The 25,568-nt window shown below is 49.6% G+C and overlaps 1 protein-coding gene, 1 non-coding gene and 1 pseudogene across 2 annotated transcripts; 2 read left to right on the top strand and 1 right to left on the bottom strand.

Moving 5' to 3' along the window:
* The first annotated feature begins 3,866 nt into the window (after positions 1–3,866).
* Positions 3,867–4,193, top strand: LOC130863376 (NADH dehydrogenase [ubiquinone] 1 beta subcomplex subunit 2, mitochondrial-like; annotated as a pseudogene).
* Positions 4,194–14,471: 10,278 nt separating this feature from the next.
* Positions 14,472–14,600, bottom strand: LOC130864235 (small Cajal body-specific RNA 4). The gene has a single exon (XR_009055929.1). It is a non-coding gene; the product is annotated as a small Cajal body-specific RNA 4 (non-coding RNA).
* A 3,040-nt stretch (positions 14,601–17,640) lies between these two features.
* Positions 17,641–25,563, top strand: Dcaf15 (DDB1 and CUL4 associated factor 15). The gene is made up of 13 exons (XM_057754312.1): positions 17,641–17,772; positions 19,323–19,420; positions 19,506–19,641; positions 20,153–20,259; positions 20,353–20,492; positions 20,578–20,748; positions 23,436–23,870; positions 23,958–24,049; positions 24,140–24,268; positions 24,347–24,432; positions 24,602–24,706; positions 24,791–24,906; positions 25,127–25,563. The coding sequence occupies exons 1-13, from the start codon at positions 17,641–17,643 to the stop codon at positions 25,180–25,182; spliced, it is 1,803 nt and encodes a 600-aa protein (XP_057610295.1). The 3' UTR covers positions 25,183–25,563.
* The last annotated feature ends 5 nt before the right edge of the window (positions 25,564–25,568 follow it).

The following is a 25,568-nucleotide window of genomic DNA, read 5'->3' on the forward strand; positions in this document are numbered from 1 at the left end:
TGAGTCTTGTTTTGTTTTTCAAGACAGGGTTTCTCCGTGTAACCTTGGCTGTCCAGGAACTTGCTCTGTAGACCAGGCTGGTCTCGAACTCACAGAGATCCTCCCACCTCTGCCTCCCAAATGCTGGGATTAAAGGCGTGTGCCACCACTGCTCGGCCAACTTCTGAGTCTCAAAGAGCCTCCTTTACATAGCAAACTTTCTTGTAGGACTATCATTTATGGGACCATCAGCTCCCCAATAATGACCCAGAGACTTACTTTTAATTACGAAAGCTTGGCATTAACTTAGGCTTTCCCCCAACTTAACGAACCCATATTTTTTACATATGTTCCACGATGTAATTCTGTGACCTCTTCTTAGTAAGGCACATCTGACTTCATCCGAGTCTGCTGGCGAATCCGTTCACCTGGACTTCTCTTTCTCCCCAGAAATCGGCCTATTTTCTCGTGCCTAGCTATTGGCCATTTAGCTCTTTATTCCACCAATCACAGCAACACATTTTCTCACAGTGTACAAATACCCCACAGCACCTTTAGAGCTGCTTGGGAGTTCTAGTTTCTTTTCTATCACTGACCAATGCTACTTACGGCAGAAAAAGGTTCATTTCGTCTAACACTTGTAGCTCACAGTCCTACTGCTGACAGTGGGGCAGGCACTCGCAGGGGCTGCACGCAGGGGAAGGCTGCGTGCTAGCCTCCTCTCTGACTGGCTCAAGCTTCCCCACTTGCTCAGATCTCCAGTTCTTCCATGAGTGCTGGGAACCGCGGTCCGTCCTCCGGAAGAGCATCAAGAGCTCTGAATCAGCTCTTTTGAGGAAGGGGTCTTTTTTACATACTTTTGACACCTTGCTTGTTTTTGAGACAGGGTCTTCTGCAGCAGGCATTGGCCTCAACTATGATCTTCCTGCCTTAGTCTCCCTCAACTGGGACAGTGGGCTGTGTTATACGGCGCCCACCTAGCTGCACGAGCTTATTGAACATTACAGCGTTTCTGGAACAACCTTGACAAAAAGGGAAGCTGAAGCCAGCTGATGGTGGTTCCAACCTGGGGAGGAGGCTGTAGGTTATATGAGGAAACAGCTGAGCAAACCTGAGGCTTAGGTTAGGAGCAGCAGCTGAGCAAACCTGAGGCTTGGGTTAGGAAGCAGCAGCTGAGCAAACCACGAGGCTTGGGTTAGGAGCAGCAGCTGAGCAAACCTAAGGCTTAGGTTAGGAAGCAGCATTCTCCATGGACCCTATACCAGTTCCTGCCTCCAGGTTCCTGCCCTGAGTTCCTGTGCTGAATTCCCTCAGTGATGGAATGCGACCTGATAGTTGTAAGATGAAATACTTTCTAAAGTTGCTTTCGATCATGGTGTTTTATCACAGCAATAGAAGCCTTAACCAAGACATTGGGTTACATAATTCTAATTTCATGTGCTTTTTCTCTTGTGCCCTGGGCCTGTTTTCCGTGTCTGGTTAGTGATTCAGAGGACAGAAAGTGTGGTCTGCCATACTGTACACTGCTGTAATTTCCATCTAAACCCACGTCACTGGGACGTGCTGACAGCTGTCTTCTGGAATGTGTCTTGTGATCAGACACATGGGGAGCCTTCTGTGATAACACCTGTGAGCCCAGCACAAGAGGAGGAAGCAGGGGAATCATGAGTTTCAGACTACTCTGAGCTACATGAGACCCCAACTAAAACAAAACAAAAAACACATCAGGGTGGCAAGATGGTTCAGTGGATAAAGGCACTTACTGTCAGGCCTGATAATTTGAGTTCAATCCCTGGGCCCCACATGGTGAAGACAGCTGATGCCTGCAAGATGTCCTTAGGCCTCCACACGCGCCATGGTACCAACACACTGGAGTAGTTTGAGTGTAATTGGCCCCAGTAAGCTCATAAGGAAGTGACACTATTAGGAGGTGTGGCTTTGTTGGAGGAGGGCAAGCTTTAAGGTCTCATATGCTCAAGCCGCATCCCGTGTCTCAGTTTACTTCCTGTTCCCTGCACAAGATGTGGAACTCTCAGCTACCTCCTCAGTCCTTTGTCTGCCTGTAAAGTGTCATGACCCATCATGATGATAATGGACTGAACCTCTGAACTGTAAGGCACCCAATTAAATGTTTACCTTTGTAAGAGTTGCCATGGGGTCTGGAGAGATGGCTCAGAGGTTAAGAGCATTGCCTGCTCTTCCAAAGGTCCTGAGTTCAGTTCCCAGCAACCGCATGGTAGCTCACAACCATCTGTAATGGGGTCTGGTGCCCTCTTCTGGCCTGCAGGCATACACACAGACAGAATATTGTATACATAATAAATAAATAAATAAATAAATAAATAAATAAATAAATATTTTTTTAAAAAAAGAGTTGCCATGGTTGTGGAGTCTCTTCACAGCAATAGAAACCCTAATGAAGACACATATGCACAATAATAATAATAATAATAATAATAATAATAATAATAATAAATAACAGTCTTGCTCTGTAGAATTTTTATTTTTCTTTCTTTTTTCCTTTCTTTCTTTTTTTTTTTAAAAATAGGATTTCTCTGTGTAGCTCTGACTGTCCTGGAACTCGCTCTGTAGATCAGGCTGACCTTGAACTCACAGAAATCTGCCTACCTTTGCCTCCCAAGTGCTGGGATTAAAGGTGAGCACCACCACTGCCCCACCTTTTCTTTTTTCTTTTTTGAGTTTTTTTATTATTATTATTGATTTTAACTATATAGATGTATGTGCATGTATACAGGTGCCCACAGGGGCTCTGGCATGGAGTTTAGAGTAATGGTTCTTAGCCACCTGACATGGTTGTTGGAAGTCACCTGGGGTCTTCTGGAAGAGCAATACAGATTGTTAACCTGAGTCATCTCTCCAGCTCCCCACACTTCGTGGTTTGCACAAGAAAGGGAGGAAAACCTCCAAGGAAGAGGAGAGAACGTTGGCAAAGGGAGAGGGTCACCTAGTTGAAGAAGACAGATGTGAGCCGGATGGTGGTGGCGCACACCTTTAATCCCAGCACTTGGGAGGCAGAGGCAGGCGGATCTCTGCGAGTTTGAGGCCAGCCTGGTATACAAGAGCTAGTTCCAGGACTGGAACCAAAAAAGCTACGGAGAAACCTTGTCTCGAAAATTAAAAAAAAAAAAAAAAAGAAGGCAGATGTGAAAGAGGAGACTGAAGAGGTGGGTAGCTCTAGACCTGCCTCTGGTACCTCAGAGGAGGTCAGAGGGGAACATTAGAGAGTGAATGAGGTATTGAATACAATGTATTCTGTATTGGCAAGATGTCTCCGGGTCAAGGCCCTTACACAAAACCTGAGGACTAGAGTTCAGTCCCTGGGGTCCACATGATGGAAGGAGAGAAATGACCCCAAAATTGTCCTCTGACCATACACATGCCCTGGCATATGTGCACACACACACACACACACACACACGTAATAATACATTTTAAAAAAATGTTTTCTAGAGCGCTGGAGATATGGTCCCGCAGTTAGAGCACTTGGGTTTTCCAGATGACCCAAGAAGTAGCTCACAGCCGTCTGTAATTCCAGCTCCCAAGAATCCAATGTCTTCTGAGCTCAAATGTGCCAGACACACACATAGTACACATATGCAGACAAAACACTCAAATAAATAAAACTTTGTTGTTGTTTGTTTGTTTTTCATGACAGGGTTTCTCTGTGTAGCCCTGGCTGCCCTAGAATGTGTTCTGTAGACCAGGCTGGCCTTGAATGTAGAGATCCATCTGCCTCTGCCTCCTGAGTGCTAGGAATTAAGGCATATACCATCGCACCCAGCTCAAAATAAATATGCACTCAAAAAGTTTATAAAAGTTTGTTCTTTCAGATCACTCTCAGTTCGCCACTACTATGTATGCGCTGACGGCGGCTGGCACCTTTCGGTCGCCTCGGAGGCTGCCTGCTGGGGGCTGCCGAGCAGGGGCGGCTGGAGACAGTGGAGTCCATCATGCTGGCGGTGGAGTCCGTCATGCTGGCGGTGGGGGGCATATTCCGCCCAAGTACAGGGAATTTCCCCAGCTTACTCGGAAACAGGTGATCCAGGGGGAGTTCTTAAGCTCACTTATGTGTTTCTGGATTCTCTGGCGCTTTGGGGGCGACTCGGACGCTGTGCTGGGCCACTTTTCATATCTAGATCCTTCACAGTGGACAGATGAAGAACTGGGGGGTCCCTTCTGATGATGAGGCCTGAAAGTATAAACTCAACTCTGTACAAGAGCAAGGTGAGAAGTTTCAAGAAATTACAGCCTTCATATTTAAAGTTGTAAATTAAAGTGGTTTGCCAAGTTAAAAAAAAAGTTTCTTCTTTCATAGGACTGGGGTGCAGTTCAGGAGAAATCCTGCTTAGCATGCAGGGGGATTTGTTTCATCCCCAGAACCATAGAATAGAGTGTACCCTTTATGACGTTACGATAGTATTGAACACACCTAACATTGGGCTCTTGGACTGGTTGCTTGGTTGACTGAGACAGCGTCTCACTGTGGAGTCCACACTCCTGATATTCCTGGCCCTGTCTACTGAGGACTGACACACATCACAGCCACACATAGAGTCTTCTCGATTTTTAAAAACTGTGTCCCAGTGAGAAGAGCTGAGGGCTGGGAGAACTGGGTTCCGGGTAGATTGGTTATAGTGAGGACCCACCTCCAGGCTCACAGATGGCCAGAAGGGTCAAATGAACTCCTCGGGGTCCTGTTTATCCAGGCACTGTCCAAATCCATTTCGTTGCTACCACAGAACACCAGAGGCTGGGTCATTTCTAGAGTAAGAGATCCTGGATGCTGAAAGTCTAAGATCAGGCAGTTCATCTGCTGGGTTTTGAGTGAGAACCTTGTGTCACATTAAGTTCTGGTGGATGGCAGAAGGACAAGAGAAAAGGGAGGTTGGATACCCAAGGTAGCTTGACAGTTCTTAGGAGTAAAACAGTCATGCCAATAACCCCTTTCTCCTTACAAACCTCTTAAAGTTCCCAACAGCTCAGCACTGATTCTGGAGACCAAGCATGCATGTGTAGTCGTGTGTGTATACATTGGTGTGAGCATGTATGTAGTTTGAATGAGAGTGGTCCTTTTAGGCTCTATGTTTTAATCTTTGGTCCCCAGTTGGTGGAACTGTTTAGGAAGGGTTAGGAGGTGTGGCCTTTTTGGAGGAGCTGTGTCACTGAGGTGGGTTTTGAGATTCCAAGATGCTCAGTGCCCTCTGCCTCCTGTTTGTGGATTGAGACGTGAGCTCTCAGCTGCTGCCACCATGTCCTTGCTCTGCCTCTTACAAACTCTAACACACTGGAACCGTAAGCACAACTCAGCTCTTTCTTTTATAAGCTGCCTTGGTCACGATGTCTTATCACACCAATTGCAAAGAAACTGAGAGAGTATACATGTGTGTAGGAGTTTGTGTGTGTCCATGTGTGTGTCTATATGTGTAGGAGTAAGAAGTGAAGCCCAGAGTGAATGTTTGTTGTTTGACAAGGTGCCATGAACCCTAATGTCTCAGAGCCATGGGAGTAGTAAAACCTTTCCTTGGTGAGAATGGGAGAGACAGCAAATCCTTCCTCTGCTCCGAGTGCCGACGCTGAGAGTTTATGCGGAAAATGTCCACTGTGGTTTTCTTCCCCAGATGTTGACAACCTGAAGACTTCTCCCCTATGGAGCCTGCTTCTGCTAATGTTAGCCAACTCTGCCTTCTTGTTCCTCCTCATATAATAACCCCACCTCCTGGTTTATCTGTTCCTAATAATATGCTGAGCTTCTAGAGTACTTCTTCATCTGAGAGCCCAGATCACTTTACATCACTTTTTTCTCTGTTCGTGTCTCTGTCTCTTCATTCCATTGCAACCCCAGAGGTCAATCCCTGGAGTCGTGCAGGCATGGTTCATGCATGCATGCATGTGTGCATATGTGCACGCATTGTGTGCCTATGAATATGTATTGTATATGTGTATGTATGTGGTTATGCATGTGTGTGGTTATGTATGTATATGGGTATATGTGTGAGTATTCATGTATATGTGGATGTGTATGTATGTGTGTATGCATGCATGTGTGTATGTGAGGTATATGCATGTGTATTGGGATGCATGGAGAGGTATACATGTAGAGGCTCATTCACCTCAACTGTTGTTTCCCAGTTCTCATCATTGGCTTGGAGCTCATTGATTATGCTAGGCTGGCCGACCAGGCGCCCCAGGGACCCATCTGTCTCTGCCTCCCAAGTTCTAGGCTGGCAGATTTAAATGACCACACCTGGTGGTTTGAGGACTGAACTCAGGTCTTTGTCTTTGTATTACACCAGCTTTGACTACTGAGCTACCCCAAGCATTGAGTCACAAGCCGTGTTCCAAGATCCACAAAAGGGTTTGGGAGTCGTGTGCCAGAGCACAGGAGAATACACCAGAACACGTGCAGTGTCCGTGTGCTGCAGCTGCAGCACTCTCTACTGGCACGCGGGTGCATCTTCTTGATAACTAGGGGACATTTTTAGTTCGGATGTTTCCGAAGGACAGATGATGCTGTGCACTGACTGGCCAAGAGCGCATCTACAGAAGACTGAGCTGGGCATGGAGGCGCACGCCTTTAATCCCAGCACTGGAGGCAGAGGCGGGCGGATCTCTGAATCCGTGGTCAGCCTGATCTACAGAGCGAGTCCCAGGACAGCCAGGGCTACGCAGAGAATCCCTGTCTCAAACAAACCGAAAACCAAACCACACAACAACAGCAACCAGAAAAGAAGGCTGCCTGTGTCAAGCATGCATGGAGAAGTGAAGAAGCATGCAGGGGACGACTCAGACCACGTTACAGGCGGGGATGTGGACAGCTCCTTGAGTGCACAGAGAGCCCCACTGCAGTGCACAGTGGATGGGCTGTGACCCAATACCCAGTGGGTTAGACGTGCTCAATGCGCTGTCAACTCAATTAGCTTCAATTTACGGTAGATTTACGTGGACGCGAACCTAAAAGCAAGGTAAATTACTCATGTGAATGTGTGTGTGCAGATGTGTGTGTACATGTGTGTGAACAGAGAGCAGCCACAGCGGTTCTGGGGACCCATCCGTCTCATGCTCTCCAGGCACGTGTTCTATCACTGAGACACACCCTAGTCCCCTGCGGCTCTTTTCTACAGTGCCTAGGTTGTTACACACCAGTGGTCTTCAGTAAACAATGAGCAGGTTCAGTTCCTGCCTCCAGGCTTCTGTCTAGAGTTCCTGCCCTGACTTCTCTTTCAGTGACTGGATGTGACCAGAGAGTTGAAAGATGAAATAACCCCTTTCTTCCTCAAGTTACATTTGGTAGTGTTGTTTATCACAGCAACAGAAACCCAAAGACAATGACTAATCAGAAATACATGTAGCAACATGTACTTGCAATTAGCATTGAGAACTATGGCAGTCTTGTGGGACTAAGTCCTTAGCTGGTGGGATATGGTGCTGCACCCAAGCAGATTGTATTATAAGCTAGCTGTGGACATGAACTTGGACTGTAAGGAACCCAGTAGCTTAGTGTGTACGACTACAGCTAGAATTTATACTTTAAGAGCTCATGTGCTAATTTTTTGTGGGTTTGTTTTGTTTTTCTGAGACAGGGTTTCACTGTGTGACAACCCTGGCTAACCTAGGACTCACTTTGTAGACCAGGCTGACCTCACACTCGCAGAGACCTACCTGACTCTGCCTCCCAAGTGCTGGGATTAAAAGTGTGTGCCGTCACTGCTTGGCTGCTAAAAATTTGTTAATGTTTAAAATTACATGCTGTTAATTTATTGTGTGTGCACATGTGTACGCATTCTTGCAAAGATGCTTATATGAAGGTCAGAGAAACGTAAGCAATCAGGCCTCTCCTACCATCACATGGGGCCTGCAGATCCAGCTCAGGTCATCGGGCTCTGGACAGGCGCTTTTACCAATAGTTACTATCTCACTGGCCGGTGTTGGTCTCCACGGGCAACTCTAAGATAGTAGAAATATAATCTTTTTTTTTTTTTGAGACAATGTCTCACTATGTAGCCTTGGCTGTGCTAGAACTAGCTCTGTAGACCAGGCTGGCCTCGAACTCCCAGAGATCCATTTGCTTCCTGAGTGCTGGGTTTAAAGGAGTGCCCCCACTACTGTATTTACATGAATGAGTGTGCACATGTGTGTGGAAACTAGAGGACACTCTCAGGTACTGTTTCTCAGGAACCACCCATCTTATTTTTTAAACAGGTCTTGCTGTGGGACCTGGAACTCAGAAACTAGGTTAGACCAACTCGTCAGTGAGCCCCAGCATCCTAGAATCTACCTATCTGTGCCTTTCCAGGGCTGGGCTGATGAAGTGTACCCCTGTACCCCTGTACCTAACTTTGTTTTGTTTGGTTTTTTGAGATAGGGTTTCCCTGTGTAGCCCTGGCTGTCCTGGAACTCACTACATAGACCAGACTGGCACTATCAATATCTGTATCTCTTTTTTTCTTTCTTTCTTTCTTTCTTTCTTTCTTTCTTTCTTTCTTTCTTTCTTTCTTTCTTCCTTCCTTCCTTCCTTCCTTCCTTCCTTCCTTCCTTCCTTCCTTCCTTTCTTTCTTTTTTTTGACATGGTTTCATTAAGAATATCTGGCCGGCCTGGAATTTGCTATGTAGACTAAGCTGTCCTCAAACTCATCAAATGCATCAAGATCCACCTGCCTCTACCTCCCAAGTGCTGGGATTAAAGGCGTGCGCCACCATGCCTGGCTCTCACCTGACTTTTTTTAACACATGAATTCTGAGAATCAAACTCAGTTTCTCACATTTATGTGATAGTCTACCAACTGAACCCTGTGAAGCTCAATATTAGTTGTTAACTTGACTCGGTCTGAGATCAACTAAGAGGCCCCTGGGTGTGTCTGTGAAGGCATTTCCAGGAAGGGTTGAGGGGGACCCACACATCAGAGAAGAAAACCTCACAGGCTGTCCTGTAACCTCCACACAGGTGCCATACACAGGCATGCACATGAACATACAAATAAACGTCATAAACATTTTTATAAAGAAGCCCGTGTTGCCAGCACCCCAGAGGCGGCATACCTTGTACTGGTGAATTATCACTTCTGTGTGAGCTCACAGAGGAGCTGGCCCTGGAAGCGAGGCTGCCACCCTTAATTCAGGTCCAAATACTTCTGTGTTAAGTGTCCTCAAAGACTCCTTGTCTAGGGATGGGCTCTCCTCTTCCCCAAGCCAGTGCTTGCAAGGAAAGAACAGCAAAACAACCCAGGTGAAAAGGCCACGTCCTTGGGAGCAGCTGGCAGGTGAAGCATTTGCTGCAGTGCCCTGCCATTCACGCTGTTCACCCCACAATCCAAAAGTGCCAAGCAAGAGAGAGCTCAGTTCAGCCCTGGAGAGAAGCTCAGCTGGAACCCCATCTGAGGTGGAATAAGGTCAGAAAGATCAGATTTACTTCCTTTTGTTTGGTTGGTTTTTGTTTTGTTTTGTTTTTCAAGACAGGGCGTGGAGAGAATGGCTCAGTGGTTAAGAGCATTGCCTGCTCTTCCAAAGGTCCTGAGTTCAATTCCCGGCAACCACATGGTGGCTCACAACCATCTGTAATGAGATCTGGTGCCCTCTTCTGGTCTGCAGACATACACACAAATATTGTATACATAATAAATAAATAAATATTAAAAAAAAAAGACAGGGCGTTAGATTTGCTTAAAGCATTGCTTGTACTGGTCATTTCCAAGCACGGAACTTGCTACCTGGATCAGAATGACCTGGAGAAATAGCTAATCCAATAGGTCCTGGCCCTTACTCACCTGAGCACCACAGCTTACACCTTAATAACCTAGCACACAGAAGCTTAGAACACATGCCTTTGAAAAGAAAAGGCTAACAGCCATGTATGATTCTGTAAGAACTTTCTGGCTTGCTCACCCAATCTTCGGCTTTAGAGTATAAAATGAGAATGCGCACTGGTCCTGGGCCTTTCAGGAGCTGTCCTAGCTTTGGTCCACTAGTGACATCTCTCCTCTTCCACTCTCAATGATATTGGGATGTTTATTCCAGAAAGATTCCAAAAAAAAAAAAAAAAAAGGGCTGGAGAGATGGCTCAGAGGTTAAGAGCATTGCCTGCTCTTCCAAAGGTCCTGAGTTCAATTCCCAGCAACCACATGGTGGCTCACAACCATCTGTAATGGGGTCTGGTGCCCTCTTCTGGCCTTCAGGCATACACACAGAATATTGTATACATAATAAATAAATAAATATTTAAAAAAAAGATTCCCACAACACATCCATCCATCCACCCACCTATCCACCCATCCATCCATCCACCCATTCATCCACACACCCACCCACCCACCCATCCACCAATACATGCATACATACATACACCCACCCATCCACCAATACACACATATATATATACACACACCCATCTACCAATCCATCCATTCATCCACCCACCCACCCATCCATCAATCCATTCATCCAACCATCCACCCACCCATCTGCCAATACATCCATCCATTCACCCACCCATTCACCAATACATGCATACATACATACATCCACCCACCCACCCATCCATCAATACACACATACATACATACACACATACACCCACCCATCTACCGATCCATCCATCTACCCACCCACCCATCCATCCATCCACCCATCCACCAATACATGCATACATACATACATACACCCACCCGTCTACCAATCCATCCACCAATCCACCCACCCATCCATCCATCCATCCATCCACCCATCCACCAATACATGCATGCATACATACATACATACATACATACATACACCCACCCATCTACCAATCCATCCATCCACCCACCCACCCATCCATCCATCCATCCACCCATCCACCAATACATGCATGCATACATACATACATACATATACCCACCCACCCACCCACCCATCCACCAATCCACCCACCCACCCACCCACCCATCCACCAATCCATCCATCCATCCACCCATCCACCAATGCATACATACATACATACACCCATCCATCCATCCACCCACCCATCTACCTAGCTATCATCTGTGTATCTATCATCACACTAACATCACTTGCTATTTATTATTTCACTATGACCTGTTATATACTTAATGAACTCACTCATACAAAGGCCATAGCCAGATGCCCTCTGGGTTGTTTTTCTCTTGTTATATACATTTCTATTTGCAATATAGTGTGTGTACATGTGTGTGTGCATGCATGTGCCATAGCGTGGGCTTGTGAAACTTGGAGGGAAATTTGTAGGAGTCAGTTCTTTTCTCTTATCATGTTGGTTCCAGAGGTCAAATGTAGGTTGTTATCAGGCTTGGTGGCAAGCACTTTTACCCAGTGGCGCACATCAAAGGCTCTAAAAGTGGTTTTCTTTTCTTTAGACAGAGTCTAAAGGCTATTGTAGTTCTGGCTGTCCTGGGACTCACTATGTAGACCAGGCTGGCCTTGAACTCACAGAAATCCACCTGTCTTTGCTGGAATTAAAGGCATGCACCACCATGCCCCACAGTCCTCAAGGTCTTATTTGGAAACCAGTTTATTTTATCTAAAATTTGCAAAGATGTTGAAAGGCATTCTTGTGCTGAACTCAATGGGAACCACCTGTAATCACAACGCTCAGAAGGCTGAGACAGAGGATGGCTATGAGTTTGAGTCTCAAGAAGGAGAGGGAGGGGATTAGAGAATTTTTTTTTGTGTGGTATGTGTGGTAGATGCATGTATGCACACACAGAGGATGCTGTCAGTGTGTAAATACCAGCCCAAAGCCCAAGGACCCAGGCATCAAAGTGAGACCAAGCATTTAGCACCTCAGGAAGCTGCTTGTGGAGAGGCTGCCTGGCATTGAGGTTCTGGCAGCAGCAAGGCCAGTTGGAAGCTGGCTGTGCCATAACACACTTGCAGTCTAGATATATCGGAAGTAGAGTCTTGAGGATCAGAAGTTCAAAGCCAGCCTTGTCCTCACAGTGAGTTAGAGTTCAGCCTGAGATCCATAAGATTCTGTCTCAAAACAAAACAAAAACCCAAAACCAAGTAGTTCATGGTGGCCAGTGCCTGTAATCCCAGCACTTGGAAGTGGGTGGAAGCAGAAGGATTCAAATTCACCATCAAAAACCCAAAACCAAAACAACAAGGCTTGGAGAGCTCAGCTGGAGGGGGTGGGGTTATGGCAGTGTGGGGAGCAGGGGAAGCCTCTGTGACCTTCATTGGCAGCAGAGTGAGGAGCTTCAGGAGGCAAAAAGGCAGCTAGCTCGGCACACAACTCAGTAGCCACTGTTGGCTCAAACTTCGGGAGTCCGACCCTGAGTGGTTTATTTAAGCACAGCAACATCTAGTGAAAACTACTTGTGATGTCTAACTCAGTCTCTCATGTACAGCAAAACGTGCCTAAATCTCTTTGAGAAGCAAAGGAGGCTACACCCAGAACAGATGTGACTACATCAAGTCTCTGTAACATGTGACGCCTTCCATAAAGACAGGTTCCACAGACTGACTGAGAAGTGTATGAGAAGGGTCTGGTGCCGGGAAGTCTCTGGCCACACAGACTGTGCACAGGTCACCAGGCCTTCTGGATGGAAAACAGGCTTTTTATTCCTTCCCTTGAAGGAGCAACCCTGTGTGTTTATCCTCCCAGGTTCCTATAGTGCGTATCTGTGAGCACCAAGACCTCTGTGCCTCCTACAGACCCCTATCATTTGGGTTAGAAAGATGGGCGTATGAACAGACCAGGGCAAGTGTGGCTCCCTCCTGTATGGAACGCATGTGGTTGTTGTTGTTTTTTAATTAATTAATTAGTGTACAGTGTTCTGTCTGTATGTACACCTTCAGGTCAGAAGAAGGCGCCAGATCTCATTACAGATGGTTGTGAGCCATCATGTCGTTGCTGGGAATTGAACTTAGGACCTCTGGGAGAGCAGTCAGTGCTCTTAACCTCTGAGCCATCTCTCCTGTCCCACCCCCGCACATGGTTGTTTTAAGTAAAAGCCGGAGGCTCATCCCTGAGCACAGGTTCCAAAATCACAGAGAAACCCTGTCTCGAAAAAACATAAATAAATAAATAAATAAATAAATAAATAAATAAATAAATAAAGTCTGCCCGCGGTGGGTGGTTTGCTGGGGAGTTGCACGGGAGAGACCCACAGCATCCCTTTCCAGCAGAGACGGCGGCTACAGCTCAAGCTGGTCACCATTGTATAGCACGCCAAGTCTGCAGCCGCCCAGCTTCTTCTGTGAGTGTCATGTACGACCATCGAGCCTTTACCACTTCCAGAGAATCGTTGGTAACCGTGGGACCACATTCACTGAGCCACAGATTGCTTAAATTTCATCAGTCTTTCCTTCTCTGGTCCAGGATTCCACCCAGAAAAGTCTCATTTGCTTGCTGACAATCTATATAATTTCACTCAGTTTTACGTTCTTGACACCCTGGAAGTTCAAGTGTTCCCTGTGATGGGGCACATAGAGACCAGAAGCCAACTCTAGAAGTCACTTCACTTTGTCTCCCGTGGGTGCTTTGCAGATTAAACTCAGGTCACCGTAGTTGGCCCCAGATACCTTCACCTCCTGAGATGGGGCGTGGATATATTGCACGGTTGGCTTTTGCCTCTCTGGTGCTAGGACTGGAAAACACTCTAGGCCTTCCTTTCCTAACATGGGTTCTGGGGACTCAGACTCAGTCCTCATGCTCAAACTTGTTGCTTGCTACTACCTTAGACCTGATTTTTTAAATTTTAATTAATTAATTTGAGACAGGGTTTCTCTGTGTAGCTCTGGCTGTCCTGAAACTCATTCTGTAAATCAGGCTGGCCTCGAACTCAGAGATCCGCCTGTCTCTGCCTCTGGAGTTCTGATATTAAATGTGTATGCCACTGTCTGGCTGTTTTTATTAATTCATATATAAATATTTTTATCTGGAGATATTCTTCTTTTTTTTTCTCTTTTCCCCCTCGGTTGAAGTAGCTCTGGCTGGTCTTGACTCGCTACAGGACCACAAGTGACCCAGAACTCACAATCCTCTTCCCTCCATTGCCTGAGGACTGGAACTGTAGGTGTGTGCCACCTTGCTCAGCTTGCTATTTTCCTTCAGGGTGTCTCTCTGTAATTCAACCCAGGATCCAACTTGAGGCAATCTTCTTGTTTTGGCTTCTTTTTAAAATAAAAAGAAAACAACTTATTTTTAATTACCTCTGTGTGTTTGTGGGGATGTGCTGTGAGTGTAGGTACCCACAGAGGCCAGAAGAGGGCGATGGATTTCCCCGGAGCTGGGTTTCCAGGCAGCGTGAGCCTCCTGACATGGGTACTGGGAGCCGCTCAGTTCCTCTGTAAGAGCAGCAAACAACCAGCAAACTGTCTCCCTGACGCTATTTTAATTTCTTAAATGCTGGGATTACGGTCCTATGCCACCATACCTAACCTCTGCTCATAGCTGATCTATTATTTCTTTGCTCTTCAATTGATGTGTAACTTAAAAAGAGCTCTAAGATAATGCTGGAAAATGCTGGCTCGTAACTCAACCAACCCTCTGGTTTCCTCCAATCAGGGCTGCCTTCTCCACCCCTTTGCCTAGGAGGAGGGCTCAGCAAAGGCCTGCTCTGTCAGACTCAGACTTCTTGGTCCTCAGTTATTTTATTATAGGATGTTCTTGAATAAGGGAAATGGTGTGTTCTCAGGGTTAGATTGAGGTTATCAGATTAGGGTAAATGTTCTCAGAAGCCAAGAGTAGTGGCTTTACCTGTCGCTCTAGCACCGAAGAGGCAAAGGCAGGAAGGAGGGCCTAGAGTTGAAGGCCAGCATTACATAACAAGACCATTTCTCAAGGAAAGAAAAGGAAAGAAAACAAAAGGGAAGAAAAGAAAAGAAGAAAAGGGGCTTGGGCATGGTGGCACACAGCTTTAACCCCAGCATTTGGGAGGTAGAGGCAGGTGTGAGTTCAAGATCAACCTGGTCTACACAGACAGTTCCAGAGCAGCCAAGGCTACATGGTGAGATCCTCAAAAAGAGGTGGAGTGTTTGTCATACAAGCCTTCCAAATGAATTCAATACAGGGAATTGGTCAGGCATGGTAGCAAACATTTTGATTCCTAGCACTCAGGTGTAGTGGGGAGCTGTGGGCTGTGTTCCTGTCGCCCCAGCTCCTGGTCGCCTGGCTAGCTTATGCCCCGAAATAACAACACACAAACTGTATTCTTTTAAACACTGCTTGGCCCATTTCTATTAAGGTGTGTAGCACCATGAGGTGCGCTTACCAGGAAGATTCTAGCCTACGTCCATCCTGGGTCGGAGCTTCATCGCATCTGGCCTGGCGATGAGCTGCATTGTGTCTGTCTCTGAGAGGAGCTGCCCTGCATCTGACAGGCTCACTTCCTCTTCCTCCCAGCATTCTGTTCTGTTTACTCCACCCACCTATGTTCTAACCTATGAGGGCCAAGCAGTTTCTTTATTTTTAACCAATGACCTTCCTCCATCACTCAGGAGGCAGAGACAGGAGGATCTCTGTGAGTTTGAGGCCAGCCTGGGCTACATAGTGAGTTCTACATAGCTAGAGCTATGTAGAGGGACCCTGCTTTTAAAAATATAAACAAAGACTTAGGAATCTAAAGTAGGGTAAGACCAAGTCATGAACGTTACCCTCTGACCTCCACAAGAGTGCCATGATGTCCTTGTACACATACACACACATCAAAAGTAACAAATAAAATAAGAAGAAAGAAAAAAAGGAAAAAAAAAAGTGGTTTTCCTCAGACCCGTCACATGTCTGTGGATCACAGCTGAAGGCTTTGACCTTGGCCTCTTGGTTAAGGAATTTCCACCAGACCACTTTTCTTCTACTTTCCCTTTTATTTGTCCATTTGTTTATTTATTTATTTTGAGGCAAGTTCTCACAAAGTAACTCTGGTAGGCCTGGAACTCTCTCTGTAGACCAGACTGACCTGGAACTCTCAGAGATCCCCCTGCCTCTGCTTCTCTAGGACTGGAATTAAACACAGGCAGCACAATGTATAGTTTCACTCTCTGTAAAGACACTATTCTAATCCCTAAGCCAAGGAGGAGGTAAGCCTCACCTCCTGGAGGGAGGCGAGACTGTAGTACAAAGCTCCATGGATGAATACATAAGGTTGGCAAAGCCAGACTCCTCATTAAAGTTTCATTCCCAACTTTAGCATCCTGAGTGGGTCTTGCCTCCTGGCTGAAATCATAAACTTCAGGCTCGGTGGAAGACTCAGGAGGTGTATGTGTGTGGGGGTCTCCCTGAGTTTGAGGCCAGCTTCATCTACATAGAAAGTTCCAGGCCAGCCAAGACTATACAGTGAGATCCTGCCTAAAAAAAAAAGGAAAGAAAAGAAAAGAAAAAATCCCACCCCCAAATTAAGGTGGAGAAGGATAGACCAACATTGACCTCTGGTCTCTGCATACACACTCATGGGTAAAGTATGCCTGCACACGTGTGAACATACAATCTTACGTATGTGCACACGTGCCCCTTCCCTCCTGATAATTCCTGCCTTGGCCTCATCAGCCTACGACTCAGCTGACGTGAGGCTGTGGGTCTACACATGCAAGGCTATGTAGGCTCCTCACGCTGGAGGACTTTTAGTGAGGACTCTGGGCTTTGCACTAAGATGAAATCACCTAATGACAGTATTTCAGCATGTCTCCATCAATAATCAATACCTCACTCCGGTTTAGTCGCAGTCTTGAAGCTCCCCAGAAGCCCTTGTCTTTGCTCCTACACTGCATAAATCTGTTTTCTAATTGCTTTTCTCCCCTTACTTGGAATTCAAGGACAGATGCTCATTTCCTTGTTTATGACCTGTCCGCTCGTTGAGTTCTCAATAAACCCTATGGCGTATGTTGGCTCGTCTGCCGCTGTGATAAGAACAGCCAGCAGCCTCAGAACACAAGTGCCGTGTATTCAGGAGAGCTCGTTTTATGTCTGTTTCATGTGTAAAATAAAGGACCGTTGCAGAGACTGAGTGGATGCACGCAAAACTTGTGCACGAAGCAGCCATGTTTATTACTATCATTATTAGTATGGTAGGCTTAACAGAGCTTCCCCAAGGACGTGCAAACTCAGAACCATGCCTGACCCATGCAGAGCAATTTTTTTTAAAACAGCCTGATATGTGACCGATGCTATCACTGCCACTGTCGTCTGGAAGATGATATAATAGCAACCATTATTTTTTTCCCACCGTCGTTTCCTGGTCTCCCTGGCCACCCAAGGATGCTTCTCAGGCCTCTGCCCTCCCCGCTTGAGCCAGAGCCAGAGTGAGGATTCTGGTTCTGTGGACCACTGGTTCCCATCGCCCCGCCCACAGGCCTGTACTGCTGTGGTCTCCACGGAAACCCACTCAGGGGCGGGTCAACGTCACGCCTGACAGGAATCTTCGCCTATTCAGTTAAAGTTTTCTGGCCGAGGAGCATCAGAATGGCTTCTGAGTGGTTTATCATTAATGAAGGGCGGGGATAAGGCGGGAGCTGTTACCACCTCTACCAACCAAAAGCCGAGATAGCTTTGATGGACAGGCGTGGCGGGAAGAGGCCAGGAACGCCGGTTGTCACCCAACCGGCTGGCCGCTGTGAGGAAGAAAGGCCAATCAGAAACCGGAGGGGGCGGGGCCAAGGGACCGGTTGCTCCGGAAGTGGAGGGAGGGGGTGAAAATGGCGCCCAGCTCGAAATCGGAGCGGAACAGCGGGGCCGGGAGCGGCGGCGGCGGCCCTGGGGGAACCGGGGGGAAGCGGGCGGCGGGGCGGCGGCGGGAACACGTCCTCAAGCAGCTGGAGCGGGTCAAGGTGAGGCTTGGAACCTGAGGCGAGCGCGCCCGGTTGTGTGGAGGAGGGGACGCGGGAGGCGACCGAGGGAGGGCGGCGCGGCGGGGTGGGGGGCGGGGCCGGGAGGGGGCTGGGCGGGCCGGGCGGTGTGTGTGTGTGTGGGGGGGGATGAGGAGGGGATGGCGGGGTTGCGGCTGGTGCCGAGGCGCGGTCTGGGGTGGCGAAGGTTGGTGACATGGATGGAGCAGACTGGGCGGGTCACCTGCAGGGGCCCTGGATGAAGGCGGCTGGGCCAGAGCATCGGGGAAGGGGCTCGGGTGAAGGAGGCCGGGGCGAATCATGGAGGAAGCAGCGGGGATGGAGGCGGCTGGGCGGGATACTGTAGCGGCCGCCCGAGGAATCTGGAGGAAGGGAAGCGCTGCCTCTTACTGGAGCTTGCCGCCCCACTCCCCAGCCCCCTTGCCGAGGTTTCTGCTGCCTGCTCTGGGCGTCCAGTGCCTGGTGCCCCCTCTGTCCCAGCTCTGACTGTCTCGGAGTTCGTGCACCCGGGTCTGCCTCGCTCATTGATTGGAGGAGTGTTTCCAGGGTAGTGGAAGTACCTTGATCAGGGCTCTGTCTCCTTCGCCAGAGTCGGGCACCTGGAAGGGCAGGAATGGGAATATCCTGTGAAGTGGGCAGCAGTGGAACAAGACTGACTACGTGCACTAGAAATTAGGAGCCGGGTGAGGGCAAAACCGTGCCTCCACCTTTTTAACTGGTGCTCCCTAGGCAGGACTCAGCCTGGGCGCTCCCTGGGCAAGGGTTATATCCTTTCTGGAAGACTTGGCCGACAGAAAACCATTCCCTTTGTGGGTTGAGATGAACTGAAGGCAGGGCGCCAGCCCTTCCCTTGTAGCTCTTTTCCCACTAGATGGCTATCTTCTTGAAGGCAGGCCAAAATAGCTCCCCCGCGGTCAGCTCATGCCTGTCAGTTTCCTCAAATCCTTCCTTGGCGATGTTTTAGGGTGTGACAGTTGGCAGTTAAGAAAAGGATTTGGTTGATAATGGATTGGAGACAGTTTGGGAATACTGGGTGCTTTAGTCTCAGGGACCAGTGAGATGACTCCGTGTCATGCGATGACAATGACGTGGGTGATCCCCTGGACTCCCATAGTGAAAGGAGATAGCACAGTCCTGCAGATTGTCCTCACCTCTACACGTGGGTTGTAGCTTGCACGATAAATACATGTGAAAAAGAGAAATGGGTCCCCTTGTGGGCTGAGAACAGGCAAATGGCCCTACATCCTGGTCTCTACTCTTCCATGGTCAGCTTTCAGGAAGGAGCCAGGTGACCCAGGGAGGGGATCTTTCCACAGGGAGAGGTGTTGGGCTTAGGTTGGGAGGGCTTTGGATCCACAGGGTAGGATTGGGGTGCAGAAGGAGTCCTTGGTGGGGGGAGGGTGCTTTGTATGGTCACGTGGCCTTTGTGTCTCCCTCTGCCCCAGCAGTGGGCTGTGAAGGCTGCCCAGCCTGCCTCTGGTAAAGAGGTAGGGAGCCACTTGACTGACGAGCTCCGGCTGTCTCTTCCCCAGATCAGCGGGCAGCTTTCACCTCGGCTTTTCCGGAAGCTGCCCCCCAGGGTCTGCGTGTCCCTCAAGAACATCGTAGATGAGGATTTTCTCTATGCAGGGTGAGGTTGAGGTCAGGCTGGGGGGCGGCAGGTTGGGCCGCGCGAGCTTACCCTCATCTGCCCCCATGCCCATTCTGCCCCACAGCCATATCTTCCTGGGATTTTCCAAGTGTGGCCGCTACGTCCTTTCCTACACGAGCAGCAGCGGGGATGACGACTTCTCCTTCTACATGTACCACCTCTACTGGTGGGAGTTCCACGTGCACAGCAAGCTCAAGCTGGTAGGACTGGGCCTCCCTCCCAGGAGGCCCTGCACTGGGCTGGCCCTTCACACAGCAAGGTCTCAGCAGCTCCTGCATCATTCAGCCTGTATCCTGCGTATGATACGGCAGTGATGTGCCAGTGGGGTGACCCTTGTGGAATTGCTGACTTTGCAGTTAAACTGGTCATTTCATTTGGCTCAAGGAACGTGTATAGCCTCTGACACCCTTGGCCTGGGTCAGGATGCAGGCAGATGTCTTACAACCACACAGGTTGACGCAGCAGCATAAGCATTCATCCTTGACACCTGCTCCTTATTCAGTTTCTGTTGCATGTGGGCTTCCTTACCTAGAGGGAGCAGGGAGATAATATATTCAGTCAGGTTCTCTCCAGCTGGCAGGGATCTCTTGACCCAGGTCTCCCTGGGCCACTTGTAAAGGGAATTCTTTTGTAGCCTGATTCTGGTGTAGATCTTCCTTCCATCCCTGTCACTCCCTGCTTAACCTCACACTGACTGAGCGTGCCGCTTAGGTCCGGCAGGTGCGGCTCTTCCAGGATGAGGAGATCTACAGTGACCTGTACCTGACTGTGTGTGAGTGGCCTAGCGACGCTTCCAAGGTCATCGTGTTCGGTTTCAAGTGAGACTGGGGGCAGGCAGGGTGGCTGCGGGGCAGGCAGGGTGGGCTGGTAGCCCCTAGATGGGCTTCAGGCTGAGGGTGTGTCACCCCTAGCACCCGCTCAGCCAATGGGATGCTCATGAATATGATGATGATGAGTGATGAGAACCATCGTGACATCTACATCAGCACTGTGGCTGTGCCGCCTCGGGGTCGCTGTGCTGCCTGCCAGGATGCCAGTCGTGCCCACCCAGGTGAGGCGTCAGGGGCCCTGGAGGGGTATGTGGCCGCTGGACCCCTGCCAGGGCATCAAGTGAGCTATAGTGTGTCTTGCTGCAGGGGACCCGAGCGCACAGTGTCTGCGGCATGGCTTCATGCTGCACACCAAGTACCAGGTGGTGTACCCTTTTCCCACCTTCCAACCCGCCTTCCAACTCAAGAAGGATCAGGTGGTGCTGCTCAACACCAGCTACTCGCTGGTGGCCTGCGCTGTCTCTGTCCACTCAGCAGGTAGGCCCATTTCTATTCACAGGGTGGACCAGGAGACCTGACTGAGAGGGCTCCAGAGCTGGGAGGTGGGGAGGCTGGTGCCATCACCTCAGTACTGTGCACTAGAACTTTCCAAGGGGCTGACATGTTCAGTGACTGCCTGAGTGTAGTCTGTCAGCCCAGGAGCTGCTTCAGCAGTAGTGGGGCTAGAGGTTATTGCGCTGGGCAGGTAGCCTGCCGCTGTTAGGATGCACTGCTGGGGCAGCTCCGCTTGGAGACCCTGAGCACATACGTGCAGGGCTGTGTTCCTTCCCGGCATGATGGAGTACACTTCAGCTACTGTGCTCTGAGGACAGGGAGATGTCCTAAGCAGTGCTCCCTTGGGCAGTTTGTGCGCGAGTGAGACACCATGTTCATACAGTGTTGGTGGTGAGAGTGAGACCGTGTTCATACAGTGTTGGTGGTGAGAGTGAGACCGTGTTCATACAGTGTTGGTGGTGAGAGTGACACCATGTTCATACAGTGTTGGTGGTGAGAGTGAGACCGTGTTCATACAGTGTTGGTGGTGAGAGTGACACCGTGTTCATACAGTGTTGGTGGTGAGAGTGACACCGTGTTCATACAGTGTTGGTGGTGAGAGTGAGACCGTGTTCATACAGTGTTGGTGGTGAGAGTGAGACCGTGTTCATACAGTGTTGGTGGTGAGAGTGAGACCGTGTTCATACAGTGTTGGTGGTGAGAGTGAGAGACCATGTTAATACAGTGTTGGTGGTGAGAGTGAGACCGTGTTCATACAGTGTTGGTGGTGAGAGTGAGAGACCATGTTAATACAGTGTTGGTGGTGAGAGTGAGACCGTGTTCATACAGTGTTGGTGGTGAGAGTGAGAGACCATGTTAATACAGTGTTGGTGGTCTGACATCGGGCAGTGCTCCGAGGCCTCCATAGCAGTGGTGCCTTCCCTGCAGCCTTGGTGTCAGGGAATGCCAGTGACAAATGGCGTGGTGCCTCTTGTTAGACAATGTCTGTGTAGCCCAGGCTGTCCTGGAAGGAACTCACCTTATAGACCAGGCTGGCCTCAGACTCACAAAGATCCCTGCCTCTGCCTACTGAGTGCTAGAATTAAAAGTGTGTATTTCCACACCTGGGTCTTGTGGTGTGTTCTCTATTTCTTTTTTAATTTTTAAGTTGAATTTTATTTATTTACTTTTTTTTTTTTTTTTTTTTTGAGTCAGAGTTTCTCTATGTAATGGCCCTGACTATCCTGGAACTAGCTTTGTAAACCAGGCCTCGAACTCACAGAGTTCTGCCTGCCTCTGCCTCCCAAGTGCTATGATTAAAAGCATGTGCCACCATGCCTAGTGCATTTTAACTTTCTATTACTTAAAAAATTTTTGTGTGTCTCTGTGCATGAGTGTGTACACATGCATATGTCATGTACATCAGGATAACTTTCAAGGGTTGATTCTCTTTTACCATGTCGGTTCAGGAATTTGAACCCAGGTCCGCATACCTAGTGGTAGGTACCTTGACCTGCTAAGCCATTTCTCCATGTCTTGACAGAGTGGCATAATAGGAAGTGGTATGATGTCACTGGCTGGCAGGAATAGAGTGAGGGTCCGTGAGTCTGAGCCCACAGCTCTGCCCTGCTGACTCCCCTCCTCTGAGAAAGGCTGAATTCTTCAGGTGTGTGTTCAGGTCCATATCAGGGAGCCAGGGGCCTCCTGATGCCTTCCTTTCCCGTGGTAGAACGGGACCAGTCAGTGTCCAGTGGGACACCAAAGAAAGGACATGGCATCCATGTAACACAGCTGGACACAGACACAGAAGAGAGATCGATAGCTGTGTACGGCTTTTGGGATAAACTGATGACATGTTTTGATCTGGGGAGGACTCAAGACCATTCTCATGAAAATGACTGTCCTGGGGCAGGGGAAGGGCGAGGCAGAGGAAAGTGCATGTGACCAGTCTGGCCAGCAGAGGATGGGGTACTCAGTCGTCAGACTCAGCCCTGCCCTGGACACCTCTGCCATTTAGGGAGAGAGACATAACCCTTACCAATGTTTTGCCACCGACTGTTGGCCATGAGCCTCCCACACAAGGCTGAAGGCAGGAGTGAAGACTCAGCCTGGAGATGAGTATTAGCTTTGTCCCTAACTGGTGTTCAGCGTATAAGTGTATGCCGAGCCATTTTCAATACCTTCTTTCCTGAAAGTGTCCCACCATGGCCTGTTAGATAGTAGCCTCTCCGAGGGGCATGGTGCTGCTTAGAGGGAGAGGCATGGCACTCCTCTGCTGACCCCCACTCCTGTAGCCTGTCTGCCTGTGCTGATCTGGTCGCATAGGAATCACCTAGGTGGCTCTTGCTGGTCCTCACTGTGATCTGCACCCCAAGGGCATCTCATTTGCAGTGTCCTTTCTGAGTAGCACAGCACTTGTTCAGAGGTGAGGTTTGAGGCTGCAGGTGGCTCAGCGGGGGAGTGAAGGCTCTGGGTTCTAGCTCAGCATATTCTTTAAAAGTCTTGAATTCATGCATGTCTTTGTGTTCAGAGTATGTGTGGTTTCTGAACTCCAGAGTTTAACACTGATTTCAGGACAGGAAAGGTTCCAGGGGGCTCTTTCAGGGGGGTTTCTAATAACCCAGGTTTGAGGCAGGCCAGAATAACCTTGAACTGTGATGACACATTCCTTCACGCTTTGCTTCTTGCAGGTGACAGCAGTTTCTGCCAAATCCTGTACGACCACACAGCTTTGCCCCCAGCTCCACCCAGCTCCCCAGGACCTTGGAGCCCTGAGGCAGCCCCTGCCTTCCCCAGCCCTGGCCTTGAGGTGGTCCCAGCTCGGCCCTCTGGAGCTCCCGAGCCCTCACCAGCTATTGCCAAGGCCAAGGAGTTTGTGGCTGACATCTTCCGCAGGGCCAAAGAGGCCAAGGGTGGTACCTTGGAGGAAGCTCGGCTGCCCTCAGGCCTGGGGCCCTCAAGTAGCCGCTGCCGCCCATCCTCAGAGCCACCAGCCCCAAGTGGGGAAGTGGTGCCCAGGGACAGTCCTCCTGCTTCAGAGGCGTCTGCCCCGGAGCCTGGCTACATCAACTACACCAAGTTGCACTATGTGTTGCGGTCTGGGGAAGGGACAGAACCTGAGGATGGTGAGGGGGTTTCCTGGGACAGGCTCTGGGATGGGGCAGTCCCAGGAGGACCCTTGGCCTGCTCCTACCCTCTTCCTGCCTCCCCAGAGTTTGAGGATGACAAGATCTCCCTGCCCTTTGTGGTGACTGACCTCCGTGGCCGCAATTTACGGCCCATGCGAGAGCGGACAGACATGCAGGTGGGTAGCCATGGTGTAGGCCATAGGTAACCCAGTATCTGTGGGGTGGTTGGCACTACCTACCCCTGGCTCTCTGACGTCTGTCACCAGGGCCAGTACCTGACAGTGGAGCAGCTCACATTGGACTTTGAGTATGTCATCAACGAGGTCATCCGCCACGATGCCACCTGGGGTCACCAGTTCTGCTCTTTCAGTGACTATGATATAGTCATCCTAGAGGTGAGACTAGGGCACAGCGGGAGGCTGGGGTGTTCCCACTGTCTGATCTCGTCTGTAACTGTCACTGCCTGCTCCCAGGTCTGCCCAGAAACCAACCGGGTCCTGATCAACATTGGCCTGCTGCTCCTAGCCTTCCCAGCCCCCACTGAGGAGGGCCAGCTCCGGTAAGTGGCAGGGCCCTTGGCTAGCTCTCACTTGGTGGTCATACACAGGCCCTCCAGGGCAGGGGTAAAGGGTGAGCAGACAAGACCTGGATGCCCATCCTGACACTGGTGCATTGGCAAGCCAGTGCAGGACCTCACTGGCCCACCCTCTTATCCTCCACCACCACAGACCAAAGACCTATCACACCAGCCTAAAGGTGGCCTGGGACCTCAGCACGGGCATCTTTGAGACAGTCAGCGTGGGTGACCTAACCGAGGTCAAAGGGCAGACCAGGTGAGGCAGGACAAGAGTGGGTTGCCAGGGAGGCTTGGCTGGTTGGCAGGAAAGGCTCCTCTTCACTCATTTCCCGGCCCCCAGTGGCAGTGTCTGGAGCTCCTACCGAAAGAGCTGTGTGGACATGGTCATGAAATGGCTGGTGCCGGAGAGCAGCGGCCGCTATGTGAACAGGATGACGAACGAGGCACTGCATAAAGGTAGGGATTGGGCACTACTCTTGTCTTACCCTGGATTCAAGGGCGTGCTGGGCGTGCCAGGGGGTCATAGGCAGAGTGCCATCCAGCAGGGGGCTTACTCAGGGTATAACTGTAGCTGGAAAAGGGAGCCTGTTTTGGGACTTTCTGGGTCAGTTAGGCCATGGAGGTTTTCTGCAGGGCTGGACAAGTGAATCATGGTTCCGTGTGTCCTCCTCTGCAGGGTGCTCACTGAAGGTTCTGGCAGACAGTGAGCGGTACACGTGGATTGTGCTGTGAGGGCTGACCGCCCTGGACCCTGACTCCAACTACCTCTGTGGGCCCAGGAGAGGATCGCCTTCCTGGGCTGGCCCTGCAGGGGCCACAATTGGCACTAGTGTTAAGTTGCGGGATGGGACTGGTACAGCAGCCTCTGGTGGCCCTGAGAGTCTGGATGTGTCTTTATTTATGCCTATTTAAGTTGGGAAAGGGCAGAGGGAGGGGCCTCTTAGGCCTGGCCTGTCCCAGCAAAGCCCAGTCCTGCTTCCTGTGCTCTGGCCCCTTTCCTTGGCTGCAGGTGTAGCCCCTTAGGGAGGCCCAGTGGTTCCAGCCTCCCTTACCTGGGGTGGGAACCCTGTGGCCACTTGGCCTTGTTCTTCATGTACTAAATAAATGCTTTATTTCTG

Source organism: Chionomys nivalis, chromosome 21 (genome assembly GCF_950005125.1).
Source record: "Chionomys nivalis chromosome 21, mChiNiv1.1, whole genome shotgun sequence".
Taxonomy (NCBI): domain Eukaryota; kingdom Metazoa; phylum Chordata; class Mammalia; order Rodentia; family Cricetidae; genus Chionomys; species Chionomys nivalis.

Excerpts from the sequence above, each read along its gene's own strand:
- Dcaf15 (XM_057754312.1), top strand. The coding sequence starts at position 17,641 with ATGGCGCCCAGCTCGAAATCGGAGCGGAACAGCGGGGCCGGGAGCGGC. Across the intron at positions 20,260-20,352 it reads GTCATCGTGTTCGGTTTCAA|CACCCGCTCAGCCAATGGGA; the intron begins GTGAGACTGGGG and ends TGTCACCCCTAG. Across the intron at positions 20,749-23,435 it reads TGTCTCTGTCCACTCAGCAG|GTGACAGCAGTTTCTGCCAA; the intron begins GTAGGCCCATTT and ends TGCTTCTTGCAG.